Source organism: Populus trichocarpa, chromosome 8 (genome assembly GCF_000002775.5).
Source record: "Populus trichocarpa isolate Nisqually-1 chromosome 8, P.trichocarpa_v4.1, whole genome shotgun sequence".
NCBI classification, from domain to species: Eukaryota; Viridiplantae; Streptophyta; class Magnoliopsida; order Malpighiales; family Salicaceae; genus Populus; species Populus trichocarpa.
This window is the reverse complement of record NC_037292.2, coordinates 3,962,247-3,980,167: the sequence shown is the minus strand read 5'-3', so window position 1 is coordinate 3,980,167 and position 17,921 is coordinate 3,962,247. Positions and strand designations below refer to the sequence as shown.

The 17,921-nt window shown below is 35.5% G+C and overlaps 2 protein-coding genes across 2 annotated transcripts; one reads left to right on the top strand and one right to left on the bottom strand.

The window, feature by feature from the left end:
• Positions 1–1,979: 1,979 nt before the first annotated feature.
• LOC7488010 (glycosylinositol phosphorylceramide mannosyl transferase 1) lies at positions 1,980–6,940 on the bottom strand. Its single transcript, XM_002311171.4, has 5 exons — positions 6,521–6,940; positions 5,158–5,554; positions 4,158–4,321; positions 3,993–4,063; positions 1,980–2,429 (listed from the first exon to the last, which is right to left on the bottom strand). Exons 1-5 carry the CDS (start codon positions 6,718–6,720, stop codon positions 2,269–2,271), a joined length of 993 nt encoding a protein of 330 aa, XP_002311207.2. The 5' UTR covers positions 6,721–6,940; the 3' UTR covers positions 1,980–2,268.
• Positions 6,941–15,814: 8,874 nt separating this feature from the next.
• LOC7488009 (aquaporin PIP1-2) lies at positions 15,815–17,356 on the top strand. Its single transcript, XM_002312111.4, has 4 exons — positions 15,815–16,275; positions 16,397–16,695; positions 16,812–16,952; positions 17,064–17,356. The coding sequence occupies exons 1-4, from the start codon at positions 15,942–15,944 to the stop codon at positions 17,151–17,153; spliced, it is 864 nt and encodes a 287-aa protein (XP_002312147.1). The 5' UTR covers positions 15,815–15,941; the 3' UTR covers positions 17,154–17,356.
• The last annotated feature ends 565 nt before the right edge of the window (positions 17,357–17,921 follow it).

Sequence of the window (17,921 nt, the reverse complement as noted above, 5' to 3'; positions counted from 1 at the left end):
AGATTTGAATATATTAATATAGAAGCAATATAATATATTTGAACAGGATATATTTTTCTATTTTACTAGTTATGCGTTTCACCACAAATCATATTTATTTTTTCAATATGATAACATTTTTTATGTGTATTTTATTAAATAAATCAAGAACTATCAATGAAACAAAATAAAATTATGAAACTTAATTTTTAACCAACTAAAGTTAGTTAACCAAACCCATGATTTATTTCATGAACTTAATTGGGCAAACATTTTTTTTAATAATTTTTTTTTTATCTAAAAATTGACAACCAACTGAACATTGAGCAATTGAAAAAAATATCTTATTGAAATAAATTATGTTGTACAAGTGACAGTATCCATGAGTTTTTACACCGAAGAGGTTGAATTTTTGGCAAGGAATTTTGATGTCGTGGATGATGTAAAAAATGATTACGACACTGCTTATGCTTGTTTCTTTGTTGCAAGGAATTTTTGGCAAGGAATTTTGAACTAGACTAGTGCTTGTTTCTTTGTTGGCATGTAGTTTTATGACAATAATGTGATTTCTGATTCTGATTCCTTCGTTTTCTCCATTATCTGGGAGCTTTACTGGGCAGAGGAATGCTTCAAGCGTGCTATAATGGTAGGACCAACAGATGCAGAGGCATTCAGTCACTATGCAGATTTCTTGTGGAGGATGAAAAAGGACTTGTGGAGTGCAGAAGAGATGTATCTGCAAGCATTGTCAATTGAACCAAATAGCACTGGGCATGCTTTCCTCTTAATGCTTCTCAGTGACAATAACAATAAGATTTTTTTATTTGAACAGAGATGAGTGTATTAAAAGAGCATGCGATTTATAATCTCAGTACAGCTTACTTCACCACGAAAAAAAATCTTTATTTCTAGCTTTAACTTTCTTTTCTGTTGTTTTTAGCTTCGTAATATGTGCCCAAGAAATTATGAGAGAATGATGGTGCATTGATATGCAAATTTCTTCGGGATAGACATTATGATCTTCAACCATACATCGTGATTTCAGGAAACTGCATAGGCAAATAAAAATTATGATCTTCAATTAACGCCGGCATTGGATTTGAATCTTAATGTTATAATTAGCTAGTTAAGCAGGTTTTGTTTCTGCACCACAATCTAAAACCTTTTAGTCCCTATTCTGGGTTAGCAAAGATTGATATCCTGTTCTCTCATCATTTAATCTAGTTGGCTGGGTGGCGATCCCAAATATGTAAACAATTCTCAGTTTACTGTAATAGGTTTAGCCAAGACTAGGCTGGCCTCATCCCGGCGACGTACTTATTTTCACCAATCTGCAATAAAAAAATGCAAATGTTGAAAGTTGCCCTTCTTTTTCATAAGCAACGACCGAATCTAAACCCAGAATCCTCCAAGTTGAAGCTATTATCGTTGAACTTTGGTTACGCGGTACTAAGAGTCGCTCTGCCTATGGATAAAGCAACATATCCATATGAATTCAACCAAGTAGAGTGGTCGTTGAGAGAGCGAGAATAGACAGCAAAAACACCCCCTAAGAGGATATTAACTCTGCATCTGCCTGAGTTTGATAGGATGATGAGAAAGCAAGAAAGCGACCGGCTCGATTAAAAATGTCAAGTTGACTACTAAACGGTGCACTTCATTTCCAGTTTAATATTGTCATCCCCCTGATGAGCTGCCATGGTCATGAAAGTCAGATATATACCAGCACGCACGATTTGTTTAATTAGTCAACTAAATGTAAACAACTAGCTAGCCATTGAAATCCTGCGAAGCTGGTTGTTCTAAGAACCATGAGTTCACTCCCAGTTGAATTAAAAAAAAATGGTGATGGTGTTGTAAAATAGGAGCACTTGGTGTGTGGCATGAAAAAAATCTTATTCGACAGAAGACAAAAGGGTAAGTTCTGTTGCTAGTTGACGGGTTTGAGTAACAGAACACCGTCAAAATCTTATGTACGATTTAGTCGACAAAAGCCAACATACAGAAATGGCGGCCAATTCAAAACCAAATTCCAGAAACCAAGATTACAGCATCAGAAGACAAAAGGGTAAGTTTCTGCACGGCAAGTTCCTAGTGGTTACATTACATGGTAAGGATACAAATAAACGTTATGGTGGCCGTCATGCTGATTAGGCTTCTATCTCAGAGAGAGAGAGAGACCGATAAGGTAGAATATAGAGTATATTGTACAAGTCGAGATAAAAAGAATTGGAATCACTGGAAGGAATGCCAAAGAAACGTTGAAATATAGAAATGAAACTCAAGCATTCACCAAAACCACGTATAACGGCTGTCAACAGCCTTAGCAGTAGTGGGTACCAGGGGCATTCGCCCCAACTCAGCGGCAAATCTATTGATGCATCTCGTTCTTCTTTCACCGTGTCCACCCAAGCTACTAATTCCAGTCGAACCAATCTCAAATATTTTACCTAAAATTTCAACAGCCAAGAAAAATATTTAAAAGTCACAAAACAATCGATAGAAAATAACATAAAGTTCTCATTTAAGGCAGAAGCATCTTTAAAGATATTACAAGCAGGGGAAATTCCTTTTCCCTTTTTGCCTGTTCTAATAATAGAAAAGGTTTGTAAATATTGAGGTCAATTTTACATCACAATTCTATGAATGTTCGTCTTGAACAAACATCCAGATCATAACTGGTGCAAAGTTCCAGCATTCACCAAGATGCGCTACCCGTTAACAAATAGTTATCAAAACAGAGCAGCAGGGTTTGGGCAGTAAACAACGGTGTTCAGAGTGGAAATAAACTTTCCCCAGAATCACACTTCTCCTAAAGTTTCCATTGGATTTGCAAAAATGGTAAGAATCCAATAGGATAGTGGCACCAGACCTAAAGCTACATTACTCGACCATGCAAGACCACAACAAATTTCAGTATTTTCATAGAAAAGTTGCAATTCAGAATTCAAATCTATCAGAAGTATGATGAGCATAGCAGGCATGCCTCATAAGTGGTAACATATTAAAAAATCATGTCTGACCAGCAGATAATGATTTTCTAATAGTCATGTACTTGCATCAGTCAGCCTGGAATCCAAGGCTCAACAGAGAGACCAAATAATGTCTATTTTGGGGATCAAAACTGGAAATGCCATGCACAGTTTGCATCATTCTCCTTGATCAGCCCTTTAGAGCAGTAAAATCTGACTAGGTACTTCATGTTTGCAAACAGAGTTCTATGACAACTCTGTGTGTTATCAAATTCACTGTACATGACACAGTATGATAAGAGATCAGGCCCTGTTCTTCCTTGAGTCCGTGCACAATGGTACAAAATCTCCAGTCTGCTCACAGGCACACTAGTCTGGCATAAAATACTCTAATGTGCTGAGAGACATAGCAGGGGTATTTAATTTATCATCTTTACTTAATTTTAGACGTGGTTTATGAACTGCGAACATGAGTTTAGATATATTCACAACCCTGATCTGATGCACATGGTTTTAGAAAATAATGATCGAAGATTATTGTTTTTTTTTTTTTTTTTAAATGACAAGTTAATATGTAGGCGAGTCATCTTTCACATCCTTGACTCAGCAAAGAAAATTTGAGATATCTATTATTTCTATGGAACTGCAACAATTACAGACAAGATAGAAATACAAAGACAAATCAATGAGAAAATGGACTACCAGATGTGAGAGTGAGGCAAGCTGACCAGGGAAATCTGTGAATTTAGCCTTGCAAGAGCTAAAATAACAGAACACAAGTTTCAAATGGCCACGAAAGAATCAATTTTTCTATCATCACTTTTCTGGCAGTGAAGTAGAAGTTTTCAAATTTAACCACTAAAAGTGGTTCAAGATATGGCTGTTTCAGTATCATTGCACAGAATTTTATAACAAACCACATAATGTTAGCATTCTAGAACATTTCATGACATAACACCCCTCTTAAAAAAACAAATTACTAGCAATCAAGGAGCTAGAGGGGATAAACAGATGAAAGTTACAATAAGATAGATCTTTTACCTTTCACCCATATAGGGGGAGCACCAGTTGCATTAGCAACAAGAAAAGACATCGCAATATCTTCACAATTTCTGATCAATCCATTCCAAGATTAAGAAGAAAAGTTAGGCATTGAACAATATAACAGAAACAGTGGCCAAGTAAAAAACTAAGCAGAGGAAGAACCTATTCTTAGTCACAAATTCTTTGATTGACTTTGGCATCTCATTGGTGTACATCCTAAGATACTTCTTGTGGAAAAAGGCTGCCTTTGATAGTACCATACTGTAAGTGCCTGTCCACCAAACAGACCACCATCCACCATATGTATAGTAATCCGTTTTCCCTAGCTGCACATAGATTGAGAAAAAGAAATGGTTTAGGAAAATTCCTATATCCTCAATCATGCCTAATTGGTACAAAAAAATGCTAAAAGAATATATGTAGTTAAAAAATTGAAGAAACTGTGCCCAATTACCATTTGCATATTGGCACTTCAAGCACCAACTATTTCTAGGTAGAGTTCATAAATCTCTTGAACTATTGGTTAGAGATATAATGTTGAGCAAAAACATACATTTTTCAATAGACTAAAAGACCCAAAACTACCCTGAACTTTAGGTCAAACAGAACTTAGCCCCAGAACTTTATTTTTTTTATTTGAGTACCATGAACTATTTTTTGGTTAAAAATAAGCCTTTCTGTCCAGCTTTGCTTCCCTCCATTAATTACTTTTTTTTGGTAATTTTTGGTTATATAGCCTTTACAATAAAACAAAGACTACTGAGTTATGAACCAGTCATGCTTCCTCAAGCTAGCCTTCATATCGATATATGAACCTCACATCACCTAATGCTATTTCGTCTGTGTCCATGAAGAAGACCATAAAAGAACATTGTAATAGATCAATTAAAAAAGGTCTATGTGTAGACTTGACAACATCGATAAGAAAATGGATTTGGCCAGAAGATAAGCCATGAAGGCATTACACACACAAAAATCACACTTGAGTTAAAGCATGCAGTTCTGGCACGGACATAATCCCCTTATAATGATGAGCTCAAGATATATATGAAGCTTGAAAATATCAATACCAAACATAGTTGTCATAATAAATTGACAGCAAAGTTTAAAGTGATGGAAAAAAGAGAATATGTAATGGCAAGATATTCAAGAAGACACATACCGTTTTATCAACCCAATGGGCACGAGGAACAAAGCCCACCATTGCATTTGGGGCACTTTGCCAAACCTTGAAAGCAAACTCCACTGAGGAGCAAGGAAATATAACATCATCATCAATTGAAAAAACAGCATCTGTCTTCAATCCTGGTATTTCTTTGAATCTATTGTTCAGACTGTCTTCCTTATTGATATCAAAACTCAATTCAACTTTCTTCAGCCCTCTAGTTTTTGACTCTATGACATGGTTTAAAAATGTAGAAAGAGAATCTGAAGGAGGATTGGGCTCACTCCACACAATATGTATAGATTCGAGCCCTGAACATGATGCATAATGAGAAATGGATTGCTTCAACAGATCATATCTCTTCCAAGTGTTCATTACAATAGCATATCCTTTCCTGTATACAAGATGTATAATAAAAAACAAAATGATGAACTAACAAGCTCTGCCATGATGCAGAGTATCAAAATTATCTTTTCTTTCTTTCTTCCATTTTAATCACGGAGTATTAAAGATATCAATAAGGCAGTTCCAAGCATATTCTAACCTCTGACTAGAAAATAAAGAAAAAAAATCTACAGATAGATGTTTTCACTCCTTGAGACATTATTATGCATTTCCACAACAAAAAATTATACTTATATTCATGAAGGGATATATCTAATAATGCATAAATCATCTCAGGGAATGCAAACTTACTTAAACTTCAACATAAACACCAAACAACCAAGCTTAAAAATGGAAAAATTATTATAATGATAAGGGAAATCAGTATTCTATTGAAGCAATGACCAAATCAAACCCAGCTGGTTCAGGTTCGAACTTTGAACCCCTAAAGTTGATTTTTCCATAACCATTCAGTTCCATCACAACCAATTCCTCTTTACTTTTCAAAATCCAAGCATCCAAACATCGAGGAGTGCCACTTTCCCAAATCTGCTGTTTATTTGGAACAAAAACAGGTCCAATTTCTTACATCTAAACTGTCATTTCTCATTGTTTAACACTTTAATCTGATTCATAGCAAAGAATATAAATTTAATTCTTTGACTTCTTTACTTGTACTCCAAAGGGATGAGCTTTCCCAATTCAGTACATATACAAGTAAAATTAAAAGCTTTATTGCTGATATTACCCCGTTTAAGCCAAACCAAGAAACTTTCTTGTCAATCCGAGTAACCAAATTAATCTTCCTGACACATTCTTAATTAACAATAAGTGAAAATTACTAAAATCATTTCTTTACCAAATCTGAATAAACCTTGAATAAAGATTCGTAGTTAAACAAAATTTAATTAACTTATTAAAAATGGAAAGCATGGGTATTTAACTGTTACTGCTACTAGCAATAAGTTGTACGCACCCTGGAGGAAGGAACTGATCAAGAGAATCGCTGTGATTGGTCCATCCCATAAAATCGGACGCGCGGGTAGCAACCACGACTAGCGTAAACGCGATGCAACAAAAGAGAAGGAGCTTGATCTTCGACGATTTAACGGCTGTGGTCGCAAGTTGCCGGAATCTCTGCATCCCGCGACGGTTAGCCAACAAGGTTCCTCTCATTACCGCCAGCGTTAACGCCTCTTTTTTCTTTGTTTTCTCCACCTTGAAAAAAATAACTCGGTGAATAACTCACCGACAATCCAGTGCAAGTCGACTCAGTTAAAGCAACGTCTTTCTACGCCGGCGGATTTGAACGAGAGAAGCGTGAAAATTAAGGGAGGGGAGGGAGGTGATGGATAATTATCGTCGATCTTCTAAAGTAATTCGTTGTGGCGGTTATTAATTGGATCATTTATGTATAATCAGTTATTTAATAATTTAATTATATTACTATAATTCTTATAATTATGTGTGTGTGTGTGTGTGTGTGTGTGTATATAAAACCTAAATTTTGTATAAATTATATATATATATTTTATTTTGATATCAAATTTTAATTTTTTTATTGATAAAAAATGAATTTTAAAAAAAATATTCCAAAACTAATATCAAAAGGTAATGATTTTTCTTAAAATTATATAATATATTTTATTTTATTAATAAATGTGACTTAATTGAAAAACAATAAGAAATCAAATAATACATAAATAAACTCTTATACTACCATAAATCCTTGAACAACCTGAAAGATTTTGATATATATTAATATAATATCAGATAGGTTTCTTGATTATTTTTTTTACATATCATTTAAAATATTTAAAAAGTTTATAATTTATTTTACATATCATTGGATACATTAACATATAAGCAATTCATGTATTATAATCACAATAACACTTTAAATTGTATTTATTTTAAAAATCTTATACGAGGGGAATGGGGATAAAAATTTATATATTTAGTGAAAAAAAATGTTATGTTTAATATATTCAAAAGAGAATGTTATAATTTTACGGTATAAAATAGATTCTTGTTTCGGATGGCAATGCATGATTTCCAGTGGTTGAGAATGAATATCTTTTTGGGGTTTTTTTTCGAGTTTTTTTTTTATATTTTAAAAATATATTTTAAAAAAATAAAAAATATTTTATTTTTTTATTTTAAATTAATATTTTTTGATGTTTTTAAATTATTTTGATTTGTTAATATTAAAAATAATTTATAAAAATTAAAAATTATTATTTTAATATATTTTTAAATAAAAAATATTTTATTTTAATTAATTTCACACACAATTACAAGATAGGTTTAATAGGATCTGGGGCTTGAGTCTTGCAGTCATCTTTGAATCTCCCGGCTGTCTAGATGGATTAGCTGCTCTGTTTCTATATGTGGGCCCTGGGTTTAGATTTTTTCCTAATCACTCGGCCCGGGTCTCTCTTTTTTAAAATACTATAATGTTAAATCCCTGGAATGGATATGCGAACAGAAAACATTTATGATTAAATACAATTTCTAATGACTGATGTCAGACATAAATATCGCTTGACTATCTCTCCTCTTCTCTAAGCTATGTTGTAATATATAATGAGCCATTGGAGATGGTGGAGCTCAAGAGTCAAGAGTGATGACTATAAGCTATTCTTATTCTTTTTTTTATTATTATTATTGTAATCAACATTGTCAAGCCCATGTAACATTATTAACAAGTGGGCCGATAACAGAAAACATGCATCGTTACTTCTCCTCATGCTACCACACCCAAACCAAAATTCAACCCTACCCTAACTGTCATGATATATTTTCTACACCTTGAAATTTAATCAACAAATATGAATGCTAGAAAGTGAACACTTGATCTTGTATTTTGTTTCCATTAACATAAAGAGTGAGTGAGCTAATTTACCACCGAACTAACTTCAAAGATCACAATGTTAGAGAATAATATAAATTATATTTTAAAATTTTATTTAATAGCTTAAGTTTTTAGGTTGAGATAGTTCTTTAATATGTTAGCAAAATCTTGATAACCAAGCAGTCATGAGTTTGAATCTCACCATCCTCATTTATTTGATAAAAATTAAGCACAAGGTAGTGTGTATATGTGTAAGTTTCAATCTCAAAAAACTTTCACTTAAAGGGATATGTCAGAGAATAATATAAATTATACATTGAGATCTCATCTATTAGGTTAAAATGATTCTTTAATATAAAATAATAAAAACAATGATAGTATGTTTTTGTATGATCATATATGATGTTTTTTTCAAGATGAATGATATGTTTAAACTCAGGAGGAGAGAGATTGGATGATGCATTATTATGATGTTGGATCACTGTTATTGATGTGAAAGTCGCGATGAAGGATGCATAGGAAGGCATATATTTGATATTTATAGGTCATTATATTTACCGCAATATTTTGTTATTAAGTTGTGATGGACTATGTGCCTATGAATGTGTGGTCTTTTTTTTTTTTTTGATTTACGTGGGGTGTCCGGGCCAGCTTACGCGCACCACGACTATTCCCCACGGCCCGCTGGACATCCTGCAAGCCCAGGAGCAGGTAAGGCACCGCGGGGGTGACAGGCGTACACATAGAGGGTCGAACCCGGGACGGGGGCGGAACAAATCACACGAATTGACCACAGCAGTTAAACCCTCAAGTGCTGGGTACACACGAGAGCTCGAACCAGGGCACTCAGGCAGGGCAAAGCCTGCCAAGGCCACTGAGCTACAAGCCCCGTGTGTTGTGGTCTTTATTATATGTTGTGCTTGTTATATATGCATCTACATCAAATGTTGGAGGGCTCTGTTCTGCTGACACTGAATTGCTCTCAGGAACTAAAAGGTGGACATTCATTGCAGAAAACAAAAGAAAACCACAGTTTACAAGTATCATAGCGGCCTCCTCTGGTGCAATGAAAGCCGACGAAGTTGCAAAGAAAGCTTTAGACGGTGTTAAATCTGCTAGTTTCATAATCCCTTGCAACTTTGAGGAATCTTACTGTCCATTACGACTGCTGGTTAATCCCCTCAGAGATCGTGCTTGATGGCATTTGTTGAGGTGGTTGTTGCTGGTATTGCAGCTCTGTGCTTCCAATGGAATTGGTATGGAAGTACTGAGAAGTGGCGTGAGCAAAAAAACAGTAAGATTCAAATCCCCTCCTTAATTTCTGTGATTTATTCTTCTGTATTGAGAAAAGCATTTGAGACTGGTATGTGGATTTGGTAAACAGGTGGTGTGAGGTTGAGGGATAAGCCATGCATCACTTCTTACCGAGTAAAAAATATAAGAGGGGAAGTTCCTGGTAATACAATGAAGTATTAAGTCACCAATCTGACCTGTTCTTTTTTATGCCTCTACTCCTCTATACTCATTGTTCAAATGTTCTGGATTGTGCACTTCCATTTGAGGTTGTTTCCATGTCGTGCTCAATAAAAATAATATTATTTCTTCCTTTATTTCTCTGCCTTTGGTTGCACCATTGCCAGTATCCTTGACTTCCTCGAGGATAACTTAGTGTAGAAAGCCTTGAGGAACTTGGAGTAGAAAGTGTAGTTTGATAATTGCTAAATTATATAAGCCTATGATTTTACCACTGTTCTTTGTACAGTTGACATTAGTTTATGAGCTAATGAGATAGCTAGCAACTTTGCATACTGTGAAATTTGGGTATAATAGAGAGTTTTCTTATGCGGCATAAAAAACTTTGTTTCCACTGTCAATTAAATTCAATTCAATTCCAAGCCAACTTAACTAAACTGCCAAGGTAGAATGTAATGAGATGTTCCTATAACTTGATAAGACCATACAAGGCGGAATCGTTCTCAAAAGACCAGACTAATTATCTCTGTAGCTATTCATCTCTGTGTTTGCTTTGCAAGTCTCGAGTCTTTTCCCTTTGCTCTCATGTTGACTTTTAGCATTTTGATAGTGGTGGGGGCACTATGTAGCCATAGAATCTTAATTATTTGACATTATATATTCAAGAATTTGCTGTGTAAGAATGGCATTTTACTGAACGATGCATCATTGCATTTCTGGTTCTACATGGATTTTAGCGTGAGAGCCTTTCTACATGAACAAAAGATGATTTTTTCATGATTTCTTTGTCCCAGGAACCTAGAAGCTCTTGGTACTTGAATCAGGCAGACAGTTTTCTGATGTAAGCTGCAACGTATGTTGAGGGCTCCTTGAGTTGCTGAAATGTGAGTTCTGGGCTGCACAGGATTTTCAGTCTCTGTATTTCAGGACTCGGTTTGCAGTTTGCACCCCTCCCTTATTTTGTTCCGCCACTGTGGTCTGCGGGCTAGCACTCATTCAATCCGTACCTTGTTTAATTTTGGACTGTGTTATTTTGTTCCCATTTCATTACAGATCCATCAAGATGGAAATATTGGGCTGTGACTGATCCCCCCTGTGGATCATGAACGACTTGTCTCTCCATGCAATGGTAGACTAATATGATCATATATGTCTTCATTGCTCAACAGGAAAATAGGCATTGGTATTCCTTCTCCTAATTCCTTCTGATGACATTCCTCCTGGTGTAGCCCAGATCAGTACACATCATCAGAAATACGAGGTTGTCATGTACGAGGGAAGTTCTTGAAGAAAACCAGGCTTTAAATAATAAGATTGTGGTTCTAGTTTTTTTTTTTTTTTTTGTTCTCTTATTTGTAATCATTTTCTTTCAAATTTTTCTACTCAACCATGATGAAGCCTAATTTTACTTTCTTGTTTGTGAATATTGTTTTTTGGCGTGGACTAGGTCCAAAATCTAATCTATGAAATTACACATTGCACGATCAAGGCAGCTTTCGCTGTCGTATGTTCCATTTATTCAACTGAAAGGAGCTACGTAAAAGACCAATTCAAAGTGTTTGGTAGCATCTTAGCAGAGGCTGAAAGGGTCCTAGACATGGACTATCTACTGGATAGCTAGTAGCCAAACAGCACATTCCAAAGCAAGGCTGGCCGCAACCCTAAAATTCGTTGCACCGAGACATCAAAACATCAAATCATGAACATCATGGTAAGAATTGTGTAACTGGGACGGCGAAAGTCGGTTCGGCGTGTATTTTCAGTGACTGGGTTTGGAAGTCCACGTTTTCGGCTGAATTTTCCAAGTAGGCTGCGAAACTTAAAAATCCCTATTATCCCAGGAAAAAAAAAGAAAAAAATCTGCAAATAAATTTTTTAGTTTTAAATTATTTTTTTATCATTGTAATATACTAATATAATAAATAATTATTTTAATATATTTTTAAACTAAAAACACTTTAAAAAATAATATTTATCATACTCTTAAATAAGCTTATAAGCTATATGGCCAGGAGAAATATAGTTGGTAATGCTAGATTACTAAAAAAAAATTAAAATATACAAAAGTCATTAAAATTACTATATAGTTCATATTAAAATTACTATATAGTTCACAATTCTGTTGAAGTTTTTTTCTTCTTATCGTTTTTAACTTTATTATTTATCATTTTCCTCGTGGAACTAATGAAACCTGTGACGAAAATGAAGGTGGTGGAGTCGTGCAAAAAAAAAAGATGACGTAATCCATTGATTGTAAAGGAGTAGCAGATTATAGTACGTTTTGAATTGAATGTCCTGGGTATGGATTATGGAACACGAAGGAGTGCTTGATTTTTGTCCTTTCCATGAGAAAAGCCATCATCCCTTTGCTTTGCTTCTAACCCACGACTTGATTACAGTCAAGGAAAGTCATCATGCCCCCCACTTGCTCTGGGACTTCAATGCAAGAATTTGTTAAACAAAACATGTGCCATGGCTTTACACTGTTCACAGAAAGGGCAATCCACTTGTACGTATGGTCTTATAACGATTTCTATGGTGATTTTTGCTTGAAAATCTCATTTATATTACGATTCTGTAATGCTGTGGAAAACATCTAAATTATGAATTATGAGCAAGACATCCAATCCGTCCACCCTCCCAGCACGCACAAAATTTGCTCACGTCGTCGGCCACGATCCTGGGCCATAAAAATCTTGTTAAATAAAAAAAAAGGTATATAAATGGCCTTTATTAAATTGGCGGTTGTCAAACACATTATTATACTGTATTTTAACAATTTCACAGAAATCACTATCCCAATGTTCTTATCATGCTACAACCCTACCTACCCCTAGATGACAGTTGTTTTTTAAACAAGCACTGTTATCAAAAGCAGTCGGTCTGCATAAAGAACAGAAACAAGGCAGCTATGCTAAAATGCAGACGTAATTTGTAAATTCTTCAGTTTTTCAATTTGAATGATGGCTACAGCTTTTTTTTTTAGTTTAACGTGGCTACAGCTTTTATACATTGAATGATTGGTCTTTTGTGAGCTTAAGCTAAAGTAAAGAACTTAGTTCAACATTCATTAATAAACAATTAATTCCATCGATTGCGACGAGTTACCTCCAGAATCCCCTGATTTGACAAGAAAACAGAGTTACAGAATGAAAACTGGCCATGTGATTCTGCTAGAATACTCGAGCAATTTCGTCTGGATCTTAATTTCCACTAACCGACTAGTATTCAAGCCGGCTTTTATCAGAAGGATGGATTGCTATGACAAGGCCAATAGACGTATGGGCCCAGCTTTCTCCAGTCTCCATGTTTCTTCCTCTTTTTGGCAAATCAGGCCATGAGGGAAAAGGACAAGAAACGAGAAGCCAGTCCCCATGCTATTATAAGCTTCGAGATTTTTCTTTTTGCAATAGCAAATTTCAGGCAGGAGCTCAGTTTTCTTGTCCAGCTCTATTATGATAGGTGTCACTCCGTCTAATCTGATCAATCAGTGTGCTGCATCTTACCTAAAACGTCTTTGCCAGATCAAGCAGATGAGGCTGTCTCACAAATTAATGATTCGCACAATTGCATACGACATAAAGAGGTCCTAAAAAATAAGATGAGAAAATTCGATCAAGAAAAGAAGAAGAAGAAGCAGAGTTCTTAATATTATCCTAATATGTAGCTTGAATGCTACAAACCACCTTCGTAATTATTTATCGGGATTAGGACAATCATGTTCCACGAATCCGCCATTATCAATAAACCACAATATTGCCAGCTTGTTAGTTTCTCCGGTTCTCTGAAGAGATAATCATTCACTCAAAATTAAATTTAAATAATACGAATTAATAATTCAACAATGATATCTTAAAAAAATTCATATAGTTCAGAAAATAAGTTTTTGAATTAAATAATTAGTTAACTAGTTAGTTCTAGAAATATCATTTATTTTCTCTAATTAAGATGTTTGATAGTTTATTCTTGATGTTTGCTAGGCCAATATGATTTTTTGTTATTGTAAGATCCCACATCGGAAGCGAGCATCTAGAGTCAGAGCTTTATAAGTGCATGCTCATCTTAACTAGTAAGACGCGTTTTGGGACCATACGTGGTTGCCAAGAACAAACCCGTGAGGGAGACCTGGGTGGAAGCCCTGGACATGGGTGGACTGGGAGGCTCAAAGTGGACAATATCTTGCTAGTGGGGTGGGGTGTTACAGTTGGTATCAGAGCCGAGGACGGCTCGTCTTAAGGTGGGGGGATTGTAAGATCCCACATCGGAAGCGAGCGTCCAGAGCCAGAGCCTTATAAGTGCATGCTCACCTTAATTAGTAAGACGCATTTTGGGGCCATGCGTGGTTGCCAAGAACAAACCCGTGAGGAGGACCTGAGTGGAAGCCCTGGACATGGGTGGACTGGGAGGCCCAAAGCGGACAATATCTTGCTAGTGGGGTGGGGTGTTACAGTTATCACCTATAAAAGGTTCTCTTTGATGGAGGTGGACTCTTCGATGCTGTAATAAATATTTTTTTAAAGAGAAAAAATACAATAATATTATAGAAAAATATATTCTAAAAATATATATGCAGTAAAAGATGAAGATTGAAAACTTTTATTTTGAGATCTCATGGTATATTTTATAGTTCATGAGCTTCGTTATTTCTTGGAGATAACGGACCAGAATGCAACTTTATTTTGGTGATGTTTTGAGTTGTATCAACTCAACCCCCGAGACTTGGTGTACTGTCAAGCCCTGATATGGTTGGATCTAGCCAGTGCTAGACCCAACACCTAGGGTTTGGTACATTGCGAAGTCTAATCATAGATGAATCTAACTAGCATCGAACCCATCACATGGGTTTTGACGCTCTATCAAAACTCAATTGTGGTTGATTTTGATTACCACGAGACCAAACACATCTTTATCATGACGTGTTTGTATTCTAAAAAATTTATATTCATATATAAGTTTTTCTTAATTTGGTATTTTTTTTCTTGATACATGATGCAAGCCAATACGAAATATTTTTCTCACATCATGTAGAACATAAAGAATAGAGTATGTATTGATGTTTCCATCATTAGGAGCCGACCCATTCATTTTTAATATTTCTCTGGTGAAATGAAACTGAACGAGGTCATTTTTAGTTAACGACGGAGTTCTTTTTTCCTTTATAATGATATTTAACATCAACAAATCTCGATCATTTTCATTCACGATTAATTGAACATTAGTTTTATGAAAATTTAATTTTTAAAAATTTAATTTTATATATTATTAATTATTTTGATGTGATAATATCAAAATAATTTTTAAAAATAAAAAAATATTATTTTAATACATTTTTATAAAATAACTTTAAAAAATAGCTATTAATACCCTCTCAACATTTCATATGCAAATATAAACCACGCTGTTATAAATCTGTAGCGTATGAGCACCTGGCCGCTAGGATCTCACAAAGTTATCAATTATAATTACGAACAGATGATATGGGATTTACTACACCAGTTATGATGCTAACTAGCGAGAGTAAAACAATAATGCAAATAATTCGATAGTTAAATTCAAATTTGAAGTCTGTTTGTCACCAAACCATACGAGATATCCATGTTTCCGTTTCAAAGCCAAACTTCACCTTGACACTCTCCATTATTGAAAGATGGACGGTGGCTTCATCAACATCATCATTGTACATGTGTGCGGCCACCCTTGTGCCAACTATGAAATTCACTATGCACAATGTCGTTTCATGTTCTTAACAAGTCCTTGTCGATGAAAAAAATCAAAGAGAATTCATTCATTAAAAACGAAACAAAATAAGAAATCAATTATAGCTTCAGAAAATGATTGGTCGGTCAAGAGATAAATTATTAAATTTACTTACCAGAAAAAATAAAATAAATTTCAATTAAATACACTGACTAGACTACTATCTCTCCTATAAAACCCCCCAATCCGAGCCACTCTTCACTCTCAACAGAGATCCAACGGTCACTAGATAGCAACCGAAGAGAGAGTTCCTTAATTGTTAATTCTTAATACTGCGTTTGCATTGTTCGAGCTAAAAAAAAACAGCAGAGAGATGGAGGGCAAAGAAGAAGATGTTAGGCTGGGAGCTAACAGGTTCAATGAGAGGCAGCCAATTGGCACGGCAGCTCAGAGCCTAGATGACAAGGACTACAAGGAGCCACCCCCGGCACCATTGTTTGAGCCAGGCGAACTGACTTCATGGTCGTTTTACAGGGCCGGGATTGCAGAGTTCATGGCCACTTTCTTGTTTTTGTACATCACCGTTTTGACTGTGATGGGTGTGGTTAAGGACCAGACTAAGTGTACAACGGTTGGGATTCAAGGGATCGCTTGGGCCTTTGGCGGGATGATTTTCGCTCTTGTTTACTGTACAGCTGGAATTTCAGGTCTTCAAAAAAAAAAAAACAACTGACATGAATTTTTAGTTTCGATATTTATGGTTTTAGTAAAGAAAATAGACCCCTTTTTTGAAAAAACTAATTTGTGATGTGATTTTGGTACTTGCAGGTGGTCATATAAATCCTGCTGTGACTTTTGGGCTATTCTTAGCAAGGAAACTGTCCTTGACGAGGGCCGTGTTCTACATGGTGATGCAGTGCCTTGGTGCCATATGCGGTGCTGGTGTGGTGAAAGGATTTTACGGGAAAACAAACTACGAGTTGCATAATGGTGGTGCCAATATGGTCGCTCATGGTTACACCAAAGGTGATGGCCTTGGTGCTGAGATTGTCGGCACTTTTATTCTTGTCTACACTGTCTTCTCTGCAACTGATGCCAAGCGTAGTGCCAGAGACTCCCATGTCCCGGTAAGCCCTGCATCTCTCTTCCCAGCAAACTTAAAACTCCCAAGTAGTTGATTAATTACATCAATTATTTGTTCATTTTCATGGAATTTAATGATGGTGAAAATATGTATGGTCAGATTTTGGCACCTCTGCCAATTGGGTTCGCTGTGTTCTTGGTGCACTTGGCCACAATCCCAATTACAGGAACTGGGATCAACCCAGCTCGGAGTCTGGGTGCTGCAATCATCTTCAACAAGGACAGCGCCTGGGATGATCACGTAAGTCTTTAATTACTTACCCAACCAGTTAGATTTCCATTTTTTGCGTGGTCAAAAAATTAATTTGTACCCATTTTTGACATACATCTCATATTCTTTGGTTGGATGCAGTGGATTTTCTGGGTTGGCCCCTTCATTGGAGCAGCACTTGCAGCTCTTTACCACCAGGTTGTGATCAGAGCCATTCCTTTCAAGAAGTGATGATTGTGATGCTTTACTTTTGGCCATTTGATGATGTATTAAAGATGAAAATCAAGCCCAGTTTGTTCCATTTTCTCCGTGTTGGCCTTTTGTGCATTTGTACCTATAAGTAAGCGCGTGCTATAACAGTGACGTGTATTTCTTCAAGGGCCTTTTTATCCCAATTGCGCATGTAATGTAATAATCGTAATGTTTTTCTTCAAGGGCTCCTCTCCTTTATTGTTTTTAGTTTGAGGGGTTTGGCTGATGGGGCCCATCCTAAGTGAGGTGGGCGGGCTTCAGTAATATTCAATACTTGTATGGATATGAATTGTGGCATGTCATTTTCATGTTACCGACCGAACCTACACTCTAGTTTTTGTGTTCTAGACTTCTCTAATTGACTTGGTGCAATTTGTCCGTTTTTCATGTATATTTACCCATTTTCACGTAGGGTAGGAGTGGAGTAATAATTTTTTTTAAAAATGTTTTAGTTTAAAAATATATTAAAATATTTTTTTATTTTTTAAAATTTATTTTGAATATTTACATATTAAAATAATCTAAAAAAATAAAAATTAATTTTTAATAAAAAAATTAGCCAACAAGGACTAAATATGATAGCAAAAGTTTTATTACGTACATGATAGAAGAAGATACGAGGATATTATTCGTCTGGTATAAGAGAGTGGTTTTAATTATTTCCGGTCACGTTGCCTACTAATTAGCAGCCACGTGACACACGATCCTTGGTCTAGATTACATATCTCACCTATTTTTCCGGGGGTG

What these genes read in the sequence shown, in the direction of transcription:
- LOC7488010 (XM_002311171.4), bottom strand. Translation starts at nt 6,720, where the DNA reads ATGAGAGGAACCTTGTTGGCTAACCGTCGCGGGATGCAGAGATTCCGG. An exon ending in CCCATTGGGTTGATAAAACG is followed by an intron (nt 4,322 to 5,157) that starts GTATGTGTCTTC and finishes ATCTATGTGCAG; the next exon opens with CTAGGGAAAACGGATTACTA. An exon ending in GAATTTGTGACTAAGAATAG is followed by an intron (nt 4,064 to 4,157) that starts GTTCTTCCTCTG and finishes TGGATTGATCAG; the next exon opens with AAATTGTGAAGATATTGCGA.
- LOC7488009 (XM_002312111.4), top strand. Translation starts at nt 15,942, where the DNA reads ATGGAGGGCAAAGAAGAAGATGTTAGGCTGGGAGCTAACAGGTTCAAT. An exon ending in CCAGAGACTCCCATGTCCCG is followed by an intron (nt 16,696 to 16,811) that starts GTAAGCCCTGCA and finishes ATGTATGGTCAG; the next exon opens with ATTTTGGCACCTCTGCCAAT. An exon ending in ACAGCGCCTGGGATGATCAC is followed by an intron (nt 16,953 to 17,063) that starts GTAAGTCTTTAA and finishes GGTTGGATGCAG; the next exon opens with TGGATTTTCTGGGTTGGCCC.